Genomic DNA, 13993 nt, shown 5'->3' on the forward strand with positions numbered 1-13993 from the left:
ATATTTTAGTTGCTGCCAGCGAGGTTCTACGGGGGTTCTATAGAGTTTTCATGTTCGAGTTTCACACGATTTGGAGGGAAGTCAAATCGTTGCCATTGGAGGTCCCAGGGAATTTCGACAGCACTTCCACTGAATAGGCTTCGCTTTTCGTCGTGTCCATCTTTATAATTGCAAAAGTGAGCAAAACACTTCATTCTGAATTTTATTCCACTCCTTAAAAACTCCAGCTATGAACAATGTCAACAAACAATCACAAAGTCACGAATCGGCTCTGCACAAAAAGCCGTTTGACACTTCTCTCTACCAACCGACGGTGATGAAACGTTTATTTCAACACTACCAACATGAAGAAAATTTCACTTCACACCACTCAGACTTATACGATATGATATAAGCATGAGTAAGTTGAAGTGGCATTAGAAAGAAAATGACTGGTAGTCATGCCACTTCATTCAACAAGAGGCAGTTTTTAAGGTCCTAAAGACCAAGGTGTGTGAGGGAGGACGACCGATCTAACGGGGGACACAATGATGAAACAGCTGATGTTTAAAACCCGTCTCAAATGAACTAAATTCTCCTCTTGTAGGGGAACAGTTTAAAGAGACGTTAATAGACGTATCCGTATCCTCACCCGTTGCGAAGTAATGAACACACTGGTGATCGAAAACTTTGAGAAGCTTCTGGAGCTAAAACCTCAAACATGTTTTATGACTTTGTACTACCTATATTCAACACAGGATGTCAGCCCTTCAAGAAACATTCCCAATCGTGTAGTCTTCTCCGATTTCGGCAATTCAGTGAATTTTGATTTATATATGACGCAGGAAATCCGCGGAATTCCAGAGCATCATCGTCCTATGATTGCTTCGTCATTATGCTCTTGAAAATACGAGAACTGCTTAGTGCTTTATCCGAGCGCTCTTTCATGATCACCTTCGCGTGGGTCCCTTCGCATTGCTCAATTTTGGGTAATGATCACTTGCGAAGGTGGGCACTATGGAAGGCGACATTTATGATCGACAAATCGCCTATAGTGAATTTTTCTCTATTTATCGTCAGCAGTCGCTCGTAAGCTGGCAACATCAATAGAGTCAAGGGACCTTGGGACGATGGCTACATTCAATTATCCCTAAGATGTCGAAGTTTGCATGGTTCAAAGGGTTGGACTTGGGTCGAGACTTCATACGCCTGTTTTCAAAATGAATAGAAATAATTTCATGTTTTAGGATTAATTAAATATTTGTATCGTAAACCACATTTTAATCCTCCTTCTCCCTTTTCCCATCAAAAAAAATTGTAAATCTCCACTAACCTCGAGACAACCGCGAGTACTCGGTCCAGTTCCTTTAACTTTATATATAAAACAGTAATAATGTATAACGAAAATGATAACTCGGCTCTGTAAAGTTTATTCAATTCAGCCTGTACAAATAAAGTAATTAATGAAAAAAAAAAAAAAAAAAAAAAAAAAAAAAAAAAGATCCAGTCCGCATCGTGCTCTCTTGCCGTGCGGATCTATTTGCTTTTTGCTGAAGGAAGTGTTACTACTACCTAAAGCTACAACAAATTTAAACAGCACTTTTCAGTGCTCAACCTGTAAAAATTTTCTACCTTGTTTAACTCTTATTCCTCTTCGATCCTTGTTTGGACCCTACCCGAGGTAATCCTTCTTGGATATCGATTTGGAAAATTCCTCTTCGATCCTTCAGATTCTTATAGTAATCTGCTTGGAAGTCGATTTGGATAAAAATTTACTGCCGCCATGGCGCCTAAACGCAAAAGAAAGGGGCAAACTCTTGACCCCCCTTCTGATGAAATTAATTTGAGTAATCAATTTGATTTGCTCACGGATGATGAGAATGATCCATCATCCAAGAAAAATTCTAGTAAACTTTCCCGGCTTAATGCCAAGAAGGAAAAGATTCCCCCTATTGTGATAACCACTACCGATTTCCATGCTCTTCGCATGGAACTTTTGAATTTCGTGAAAGTTAAGTTTTCACTACAAATTGGACGTCGGGGTGAATGCCGTGTATTGGCTGAATCCTTGGACGGATTTAAATGTCTTCTCAAGTATCTTACTGAGAAGAAGCACAAATTTTTTACTTACGACACCAAAACTGAACGTGTGTTCAAGGTTGTCATGAAAGGACTGCCCAGTGGTGAATCCCTGGATCAGATCAAAGATGAACTGGCAAAATTACTTGGAGTTGTGCCACTCCAAGTAATCAAAATGAAAATGAAATCCCGTCCTGGCGATTCGCGCAACGGGATTTCTAATGATTTTTATTTAGTTCACTTCAAGTCTAGTGAACTGAACAACCTTAAGGCCTTAGAAAAAGCTAGCCTTATGCTCCATGTCCGAGTGAAGTGGGAACACTTCAGGAAGACTGGAGGAAATTTCCAAAACCTCACCCAGTGCCGTAAGTGCCAGGGATGGGGTCACGGAACTAAAAATTGCTACATGCCAGCTAAATGCATGAATTGTGGTGATTCCTCTCACGCAAAGGACGACTGTCCTGTGAAGGAAGATCCTAAGAAATTTAAATGTTCAAATTGTGGTGAAAACCACAAATCCAATTTTTGGGAATGTAAGACTCGCAAAGCGATCCTACAATCTCGTTCTAACCGTCAGGTAGGAAACGCTCCACGTTTCCGACCAGGTACAAATTCCTCTGCTGTTAACAACGGTCAGCGAGGAACAAATTCTACATTCGTACCCGTAGGTACAAATATCTCCCCTGCTTCAAATGTTTCATCTGTACCTGTTCCCCTCACTGCTAACAATGCTCAGCGAGTTAATGGAGCTACCTATGCTGCTATTGCAGCGGGTAGAAATCAAAATACTAACCAACGTTCTAACGGAAATTTTGACAATTTTGACTTAGGAAGCATTACTGCCCCCAAAATGGAATTTTTACAGAATTCATTAATTGACATGATTTCTGATATGCTTAAATCTAACTCCATGTTTGATGCTATTCAAACTGGAGTAAAATTTGCAAATAATATTGTCATGACTTTAAAATTCAGTAATGGATTTTAAAGCATTAAATATTGTAAATTGGAATGCTCGATCTCTTAAAGATAATGAAGACGAGCTATTTAACTTTTTGAGAGTTCATAACGTGCATATTGCCGTTATAACTGAAACGTTCCTTAAACCTGCCCATAAGGTTAAGAAGGACGCAAATTACTTGATTTATAGAAATGATCGTCTTGATGGACCCTGTGGTGGCGTTGCCATCATTATTCATAGACGAATCAAACATAAAATTCTTTCTTCATTTGAAACCAAAGTTTTTGAAACTTTGGGAGTTTCTGTTGAAACAAAATTTGGACAACTTACGTTTATATCTGCCTATTTGCCATTCCAATGCGTAGGCCAGCAAAAGAATTTTCTCAAGGGTGACCTCCAGAAACTTACCCGTCATAGGTCTAAATTCTTCATTATTGGTGATTTTAATGCAAAACACCGCTCATGGAATAATGCTCAAAGCAATTCCAATGGTAATATTCTGTTTGATGATTGTTCTGCAGGTTATTACACTATTCAGTATCCAAACAGCCCAACATGCTTTTCTTCTGCAAGAAATCCCTCCACTATTGATTTGGTCTTAACTGATTCATGTCAACTTTGTAGCCAATTGGCTACCCATGCTGACTTCGGTTCTGATCACCTTCCAGTAACTTTTGAAATATCCCAAGAAATAATTTGTAATCCCAACAGCTCTACTTTCAATTACCATAGAGCTGATTGGGAGCAGTATCGAACATTTATGGAATATAACTTCGATCCAAACATTCCTTTGCAAACCAAAGATGAAATTAATTATGCTCTTGAATCTCTGACTACTTCTATAGTTGAAGCAAGAGCTGCCTCAGTACCAAAATGCGAGGTTAAATTCGATTCAATTATAATAGACGATGATCTTCAGCTCTTGATCCGTCTTAAAAATGTCCGTAGGAGACAATATCAAAGAACACGCGATCCTGCCATGAAATTTATCTGGCGGGATTTGCAAAAACAAATTAAAAAGCGATTCTCTGCCCTGAGGAACAAAACTTTTGAAAATAATATTTCTAAATTAGACCCGAGTTCCAAACCCTTTTGTAAACTCACAAAAATTTTGAAAAAACCTCAAAAGCCTATTCCAGCGCTTAAAGAAGGTGGTAAAATTTTGATCACAAATTTGGAAAAAGCTCAGAAACTTGCTAGGCAATTCGAGAGTTCCCATAATTTCAGTTTGGGTCTTACTAGTCCTATTGAGAATCAGGTTGCTCGGGATTTTCTGAATATTTTCTCTCGGGAAAATATTTTTGATGATTCCTGGGGGACTGATTTGGACGAAGTAAGGTCTATAACTAAAAATTTTCAAAATATGAAAGCTCCAGGTGATGATGGAATTTTCTATATCCTCATCAAAAAACTCCCAGAGAGTACCTTGTCTTTCTTGGTAAAATTATTTAACAGATGTTTCCATTTGGCATACTTTCCTGATAAATGGAAAAATGCAAAAGTTGTTCCAATTTTGAAACCGGATAAAAATCCAGCTGAAGCTTCTAGCTACCGTCCAATAAGTTTGCTTTCTTCAATAAGTAAACTTTTTGAAAAGATAATTTTGAATAGAATGATGCTTCACATCAATACGAACTCAATTTTTGCAGATGAGCAGTTTGGATTTCGCCATGGGCATTCAACTACTCATCAACTCTTAAGAGTTACCAATTTAATTCGTTCAAACAAATCTGAAGGCCACTCAACTGGAGTTGCTCTTCTAGACATAGAAAAAGCATTCGACAGTGTTTGGCATGAAGGTTTGATTGCTAAATTGAAAAAGTTTAATTTTCCACTTTATATTATGAAATTAGTTCAAAATTATTTAACTGACAGAACTCTTCAAGTAAATTATCAAAATTCCAAATCTAATCGACTACCTGTTAGGGCAGGAGTTCCTCAGGGTAGCATTCTTGGGCCTATATTGTATAACATTTTCACTTCGGACCTCCCTGATTTGCCTCAGGGTTGCCACAAATCTTTGTTCGCTGATGACACAGGCATTTCCGCTAAAGGAAGAAGTCTTCGTGTTATTTGCAGCAGACTGCAGAAAAGTTTAGATATTTTCTCTTCTTATTTACAAAAATGGAAGATTTCTCCCAACGCTTCCAAAACTCAACTTATAATATTTCCACATAAGCCTAGAGCTTCGTTTTTGAAACCTAGTAGTAGTCACATAGTCACTATGAACGGAGTTCCAATTTCCTGGTCAAACCAAGTGAAATATCTTGGATTAATACTTGACCAAAAATTAACTTTTAAAGATCACATTGAGGGCATTCAAGCCAAATGTAACAAATATATAAAATGTTTGTATCCTCTTATAAACAGGAAATCCAAACTTTGCCTGACGAATAAACTTCTAATATTTAAACAAGTTTTTAGACCGGCCATGCTTTACGCTGTGCCAATATGGTCTAGTTGCTGCACTACCAGGAAAAAAGCACTTCAAAGGATTCAGAACAAAATTCTGAAAATGATTTTGAAGTTGCCTCCCTGGTACAGTACAACCGAAATACATAGAATTTCGAATGTTGAGACTTTAGCACAAATATCCAACAAAATAATTAATAATTTCAGGCAAAAATCGTTGCAATCCTCAATTGCAACGATTAATTCCCTTTATACTTAGATAAGATTTAGTTTTAGTTTTTAGTTTTAAGATATCAATTGTTATACTGACATGCAGGTTAAAAAACCTGTTTAAAATACTGAATTGCCAAGACATGAACAATGTAAAAAACACTTAGATATATATCATAACAATTAAGGCTGGTACGTTACTGCAGTAACTGGAGCACCTAGGTTAAAATGAAATGTAATTTATTTTGAATTTGGAACAAATAAAGAGTTTAAAAAAAAAAAAAAAAAAAAAATGAAAAAAAGAGAGTCAACGAGTACAACGAGAGTAATCAATATCTTGATTATTAATATTCATAAAAATATATTAACTGAAATATTTGAGTTAAAAGAGATAGTGCTTTAATTTAAGGGCCACCCTAATGTTAACACGAACCAAAAGAAGGGATTTTGTACAGAATCTTCACCGAAGACACCAAATGTCTAAATATTAAAACAAAAGTATTAGAACATTTATTTTACTATGTCTTTAGGGTGACCCTCTGAAAACCATCTGTTAATTCAAATTTCTCATCACTGTCTTCTTCGAGATGCTTTTGAAGCATTATGAGACGCTTGTTTTGTTATTAAAACATCGTTAATATCTCCTACCCTAAGTTATACCCAGTTATATTTAAAACAAAACAAAAACCTTGGCAACTTGTCAAAATTTCAACATTCCAAGCGATCCTCCTATTTTCTCTTGTAATCAAGATTGTTTATTGGATCCACTAAAAGCTTTTCCAATACAAAGTTTAAAGCCGTGATGCCAATACTGGCAATCTCCAACCGGATTTAGTGAAACTGTCTGCGTTGTATTAAAAAGGGTTCGTGGATCTTTCGGAAGAGTATCGGAAAGCCGCTTGTTCAATATTTTTAAGAGCTCCTGCACCGCACTGTGGCTTATATATGAGGAAGCCCATAACTGTAGATCCTTCAGGAGTTTCATATTGGCGATCGTCTAATCTTCATCGTGTTCAAAAGCACTGAAGGGGTTTTCATTTTATGTATCTGAATAGATTTGTTTTTTTTTATATTGGTAACAATGTGCAGAGTATTTTTTGTAATTGTTGTAGAATATTTCTTATCTGTGAATCTTAAGCCTCTGATAAAGATGATAGTTGTAATGAGGCTTTAATGAAGGTCTAAGACTGCTTCAAGTTTTATATCGGTCATGAAAAGTATGCCATAAAACAAAATTATATGTTTTGTTTTGGTTTTATTCTGCAGTTATAAGTAGTGATACAGAACCACCTTACAGCTACCGTTAAAACTATGAAGTCTGAGTTTTAATTTAGTAGTCACAAAACAGTTTTAAAGACGACTTGACGGCCTGATTTTATGACAAGCACACAAAACCGTAATATAACCACAGGCTGCAAGGGATGCTATGATAAAACAATTGTAAAATAAGAATAAATGTTCCAAGCATTTAGATTGCTACTTGGGATCTGTTAATTCAAATTTCTCATAATGGATCATATCATGCGAGCAGTTTAAATTTACGTTTCCTACCACTCGAACTTCACCGTTGAACAATATTTTGATATTTTTTTCTTATAGAACCTTGAGGAATTTTTATTTATCGTAAGCTTTAAAAATCTGATATTTATTACTGCACATCACTGGTAGAAGGTCGTCCTAAAACTGCTCGACAATATAATTGATTGTCTTCTTCGAGATAATTTTGAAGCAATATGAGACGCATGTTATAAAAACATCGTCTATATCTCTTTTTATGAAGAAGTTATACCCAATTATATTTAATAAAATAACAAGGACCAGTTGATGTTATGGAAATTAAAATAACATTTCTTATTTTTTTGTATTACAGGTCAGACTCGATTATCCAGGGCTCGATTATCCGGTGCCAAATTTTGTTTCTGTGGTATTGGATTTGAGTAAGTAAAAACTAAAAGCTAGGGTTACATTTTAACCATTTTGAGCCAATTTGTGCTTGGTGGAGATAAACAGAGTGTTATAGAAAGCTAAAATTCCGAAGACATCCATAGGTGACTCATTGCATAGTTGAAAATTTGATTTGAATTGTTGCATTCTTGAACCAACCCGGGGGCAGCTTGACAAATCCAGAATATTTCCTGCTGTTTTCAGAAGTGTTATCTGAATAGGGTGAGTGTGGAAATGATGTATAGTAAATGAAATGCAAGTTCAAAATTTATCTTAGTGTCGCGTGCCTACCAAACCGGAACGCGCGTGTGGTACACGTAAAGTCCAACGTGAACATTAACATTAGCGACATAGGAAGTCCAGTGATGTCCAGTAATTTTGATTTTCAGTCGTATGTATCGTTCCCCTGGTTGTGGTTTCGCTAGATAGTAGATAGGGACAGAGGGAATCTCGTTAATCCATTCATGCGCGTCACTAATTAGATGACGAGGCAACCTTAAGAGTGTCATAGTTACTCCGGCATACAGTTTATGATTGTTTTGTGTAGTCTCGTATGTCTTTGAACAGAACAGAACCAAAAGCTTAAACATATGATTTGTTAATCGAAAATATGCGGTTGTCATCGAATTAATCGAAACATATGAGAATTTAGCGAGAATACTTTCAGTGATTTCGACTACAGTACTCTAGTAAAAGTATGGACGACTGTCACCACAAAACTGAAAAAAATTGATGAACAATGAAAGAATGGTTTTGCAGCAAGTAAGAGCGTACTTATTACAGTATTCTCCGGCTAATCCGACAAATCTGTGCAGCTAGTACTACATAATGTACAATTTCAGTTACTAGCTTAAAAGAGTACAACGTTAGTACAACGTTAGTAGTTAGTAGTCTGTCGTAGGCCGATTTCAGCCTCTCAAACCGTTTACTTTACTTACCCCGTAAAAGAAACACGGGAGAGTAAACCTTCATCGCACAACTATGTTCAAAGCAATAATCTGAAGGTTGATCAATTCCAAGAGCAAAATAGAACTGAAGAAATCGAAGTATTTTGATTGCCATTCGATTATACAAGATAAAACTCAATCAATCGGTTCAATTTGTATTAATTTCACCACGAAAATCATAAATTCGCTCTTTTTATATGGCATTCTTGCCTGTTTCACATGGTGAAACAAAAATTTTGTTTCTCATGGAGAAACACCGTTGCGGCGGTGAAGGACAATCCCTTTGTTTACGTTGTGTGGCGACCTCTACTAAATTTGCAAGTGGGTACGTGAAACTAAGATTATCTGTCATCTTGTAGGGGACTTGACTTGAACACAGAACAAAACAAGTTCAACCAGAAGCCTAGAAAATAAAGATCTCTGATCACGTGATGGTATTTGGAATATTTTCGGAGCCACCTTGGATCATGAGAGAATATCCGAGATACTTGATTGGAATTGATGAACAGTTTGAGATCTTCAGTACAATAGTACCTGATCAATCTGAAGTCTTGAAAACATACACAGTCGACTTTATGGAGATCTTAAAACACTTTAATGTCTTTGAAATAATATCTAAGCTAACGTGTTTCTTATGAAATAAAATCTGAGAAATGCGATATGGATTATGGAATACTTGGATATCTTTAGAATTATACCTGATCAATCTGCAATCTTGAGAAAAACATCCTGCGGTTTTCAAGGTAAACTCTTATCACTTGGTGTTATTTTAGAGATCTATGATGATTTGGACGTCCTTTGAATAATTCCTGAGCTACCTGGTATTTTGAAAAAGGCCTACAAGATATGATTTGCCCAACAACAGTGAAATTTCGAAGAAATTTGATCACCTGCAGGTCTTTGCAATAATCTCTGCGCAACCTGGTATGATGAGACCCTAGTAAAACACTTGTTACTTCTATGTGACTCATTGCAGTCACAATTGCTGAAACTTTCTGTGACTGTTTTGTACTACTTGGGGAGAATATCTGGGACATGTTGAAAAATTTCATCACGCTGAAGACTTTAACAGATTTTTTGGAAATATGATTACCTTGAGGTCTTTTGAATAATTTCTGAACAACCTAGTATCTTGAGATATGATTTGAATTGTGGTGCTGTTTAAGATCTTCAGAATGATATCTAATGATTTTTTTTTGTCTTTATTAGAGACGTTGGCTAGTTGGCTGATCAAGCTGAAGTCTTGAACAAATATGTTGAGAACTTTGGATTACCTGGAAGTCTTTTGTATATTTTTGGAGAAACCTGGTATCTTAAGATATGATTTGAATTGAGGTGTAGTTTAGGATCTTCAGAATGACACCTGATCAAGCTGAAGTCTTCAGCAAATATGTTGAGAACTTTTTGGAGATCTATCATCACCTGGAGATCATTGGATTCATTTGAGCTATTTGGTATTTGAGAGAATAGCTGGGAGATGTGATTCGCATTGATGAGCTGTTGAAAATCTTCAGAATGATACCCGATCAAGTTGAAGTCTAAAACTAATGTCTTGAGGATTTTTTGGAGATCTATGTTCACCTGAAGGAGGTTTAAAATAATTTCTGAGCAACATGGTATCTTCCAAAATAGCTGGGAGAAGTAAGTTAGATTTGTTAAGCAGTTTAAGAACTTCAGTGTGATACCTGATCAAGCTGAAAACATGAACATATATCCTGAAGAGTTTTTGGAGATCTATGATCACCTAGAGGTTTAATGAAGGAATAATTTATGATCGACCTTGTATATTTAGAGGACATCTGGAACGTATCATTTGAATTGTTATTCAGTGAAAGATCTTAAGAATGATACTTGATGAAGCTGAAGACTTGAACAAATATCCAAATAACAAATAGTTTTTGGAGATCGATGATCGCTTGGAGGTATTTGGAATAATTTCTGAGCAACCTGGTATTTGAGAGAATATCTGGGGAATATGATTTGAATTGATGTGCAGTGAAAGATCTTCAGAATGATACCTGATCAAGCTAAAGTCTCAAACAAATATTTTCAGGACATTTTGTACACACTTAGAAAAATTCATGTACATTTAGGTGCTCTGCGACTGACATATACGAGCGTCAATTTGGACATAACATTGAGTCATAAAAGACGTGAAATTCAGCTCAATCAAACGTTCTTTTCGTCGAGTGACAAACTTTTCAGTTTCGGAGCACTTAATTTTACATGCCATGTTTGTTTACGTCTCATCCTTTATGTCAAAGATGGATTCCGTCACGTGTAAAATTAGGTATTTCCAAGTGTGTACATCTATGATCACCTGGAGGTATTTGGAATAATTTCTGAGCAATTTGGCATTTGAGAGAATAACTAGGAGGTGTGATTTGAATTGTTGGGCTATTGGAAATCTTCAGAATGATACCTGATCAAGCTGAAATCTAAAACAAGTATCTTGAGAATGTTTTGGAGATCTATGATCAACTTAAGATCTCTGGAATAATTTTTGAGATTCCTAGTATTTTGGAAAATACTGGATATCAGAGCTACCTATAGTATCTTGGAGAGTATCCGAGAGATGTAATTTGAATTGATGTGCAGTTGAAAATCTTAATGTGAACCCAAGCAACACAGCTAGTAAAGAAGTTGAAAATACCCTTCAATGACAAATTCAAGCAATCATTCATATTTCATATTACTCCATTTAAAAAGCTCCAGCGTAAAAAGCGCAAGAGTTGAAGCCTTATAAAATTACAAATTGGCCATGTATTGGAAAACATCATAATAACCAATAATTTATCGGGAAAAAAATGCTCCCATACTAACCCTCCCCTTGGCTAGTTTTTGCACCTTGCTGTTGGTGGGCGGGCTTAATTTCATGCTAGTGGAGTGTTGGAGACGGTAGGTTTATGGTCGGCGTTGCTGGCTCATGCCGCGATAGAATGGCGTCATGAGCAGGCAATGGGGATTACTAAGCTTCCCCTCTCTGATAAACCACTGCATGAGAGAACCAAAGATCTAGTCTAGCAGTGATAGTATCACACTTGTTACTCCTTTTATAGAGAGCCGCGTCGTAGTACGCTTACGTATAGGCACTGACGTTGGGTGTGATACTGGCGGGTTTTGCCGCAAATCACTCTTATTTTATTTATTTTTACGCAGATAGATTTATTTGGGTTTGCAAGGGAATTATACTATTGAAATATTCCAGAAAGTGCCCAACGGTGCTCCTTCTATTTGCGTGACAAGCTTTCATTGTTGTTTTCATTGAAGTATTACTCAGGAAACAATGTTAAACATCATTTTTGTACATGGTATTGTAACCAATCTTATATGTGCTTTATTTTGATTTGGGATAAGTGTTTGAACTATGGCTCGGGATTTCCACTGTGGTGTGCTTCTATTGTGACATACCCATACGTATTTTTGTGGTGCGACATAGTGGAAGCGTGTGAGCATAGTTGGAGCATATACCCTATATAATTTAAAAATCAGTTAGGAAACTAACTTCAAAATGAAGCATTTTAGTCACATGAAGGTGTTACTTGGGTTGAACTAAGATATAATAAATAGGTATAGGCTTAAATCAAAAGTACTTGAAACACGTTTAATTTTAGATTACAAGCACAAGTGCAGGTACTTAATAAAGCATGATGGGTTATGATTGATTAGGTGAATCCTAATTCTTTGAATAATTTATTAAATTAGACTAATGAGATATCATAATCATCAAATGATCTTAAATAAGAAACTTCAGAAAGTCTATTGACATTAAGTAGATTAACAAAGGAATTAGTATGCGGGGGGTCCGCTTAGGGAGGCAACTAACCTTTAAAGATGTAGAATAAATCTTCTTATTTAGTCTTGAACTTTAAAAAGAAAACGCAGGTAGACCAATAGCATTAAGCAGATTAACAAGGAGAGGAATAGTTTAGGAAATAAGTGAAAGTAGAGGTATGTGACAATTAATAGCTTTTAAACTTTTGGAGGTATTGTATTCCCGTGAGTTTGTTGTACTCCATTACTATATTATTCTCTCAATACGCGAAATCTCTTATATATGCGGTTAAAGCATTTGAGTTAACTTATTTCTTAGTGTTCAAGTACTTACATTTTTAAACAGCAGTCAATGTTAATCTATGAACTAAACCCTACATAAAATCGATCTTTTCTTATGTAGTATTGATTCATGTTTAAGTTTTCGCGGTTGTCGGAATCAACGCGCCTACGTCTACGGAGCTTACGCAGATGTGATACGCAATTCGGTAGAGCTTGTCAAACGCTTTTGAGCTTATGTAGTATAGAATTTGTTCGGTGCGGTCGCGAAATCTTGAAATGATTGATACGTTCTTTAAATTGACTAATTTGATACAAAGCTCAGTAGTAAATTAGTAGATCTATCTAGGGAGGAAACCAAAATTAATTAACTTGCCAACATAGGTTATCACATTTATTTTGGTGGCAATTTTTAAATGAAAATAAGCTTTTTTTTCGCTTCGGTTGTCTCGCACGGCTTTCGGAATTCGCGCGGTTTTCGTAACTTACATAATTTAGATATTTCGTTCAAAACGGATTTACTTATTCAATCGGTTTACTACGTGGATGTATCTACGCGCACACGTCACAGCATTTTTTCTATAACTATCTTGAAACAATACATACGGAATCCAGTGTTCAAGCGGCCAACATATGCTAGTCCTTCTGCTGTATTGTAAAAGATAGAAGCAACATTTATTCAATGGGTCAAGTCTTGAAAATTAAGCTGTCACGCAGCTCCAGCTTGACACAAAAAAAAAAAAATAAAAATATCTCCTACCCTAAGTTATACCAAGTAATATTTAAAAAAAAATGGTGGGGTTGTGTACAAGACACGACCGCATGGTTGACGTAGACTACGTAAAGCAGTGTAGTGAAATTCTCGGTGCGTTTTTCTAGATATTGATTTAAAATACAGTAGAAGTAACCTATGATATCGGTCCTATGTACATATTTTGGATTTCCTACTTAGTAAAACTTGGTTAAATTCAGGACCTCATAAAAATGCGAATACATATTCTATTACCAACCAAATCTAAATAACAATCAGATATGAGTAAGCCTTTCTTCAGGTGATTCACTGAAGCATCCAACAATGACCGTCATGATGGCTGATATTCCCTATCACTTCAAAATTTCTAGGACACAAATCTTGGACGGTTGTGACATAACTCATGGAATTGAAACTCCTTGTGTACTGGACTGCAACAAACGTGAAGTTCCAGTTTCTTTGTTATAAGTTTTGTGAGAGCTGATATCTGTACTCTTGAAATTTTTATGTGGTGATGAGATTGATCAGAAATAAGGTTTCCTCAGCGATTCAACTTCAAAATGCTAAACGGAGTGCCCAATTTTGCACCAATGTTATGCGACATTTCATAGTTGATCGGGATATCAATTAGCTATGAATCCCTCCAATAAGTTCTCG

General features: G+C 36.1%; 1 protein-coding gene across 1 annotated transcript; it reads left to right on the forward strand.

Moving 5' to 3' along the window:
* Nucleotides 1–1774: 1774 nt before the first annotated feature.
* Nucleotides 1775–2638, forward strand: LOC135706271 (uncharacterized; the record flags this gene model as incomplete). Its single annotated transcript, XM_065227836.1, has 1 exon — nt 1775–2638. A coding segment is annotated over exon 1 (672 nt), but the record flags the coding sequence as incomplete, so codon positions are not given.
* Nucleotides 2639–13993: the final 11355 nt, after the last annotated feature.

This window comes from Ochlerotatus camptorhynchus, unplaced genomic scaffold, assembly GCF_037179485.1.
Source record: "Ochlerotatus camptorhynchus isolate MF236.1 unplaced genomic scaffold, CSIRO-AGI_Acam_v1.1 ptg000276l, whole genome shotgun sequence".
NCBI lineage: Eukaryota > Metazoa > Arthropoda > Insecta > Diptera > Culicidae > Ochlerotatus > Ochlerotatus camptorhynchus.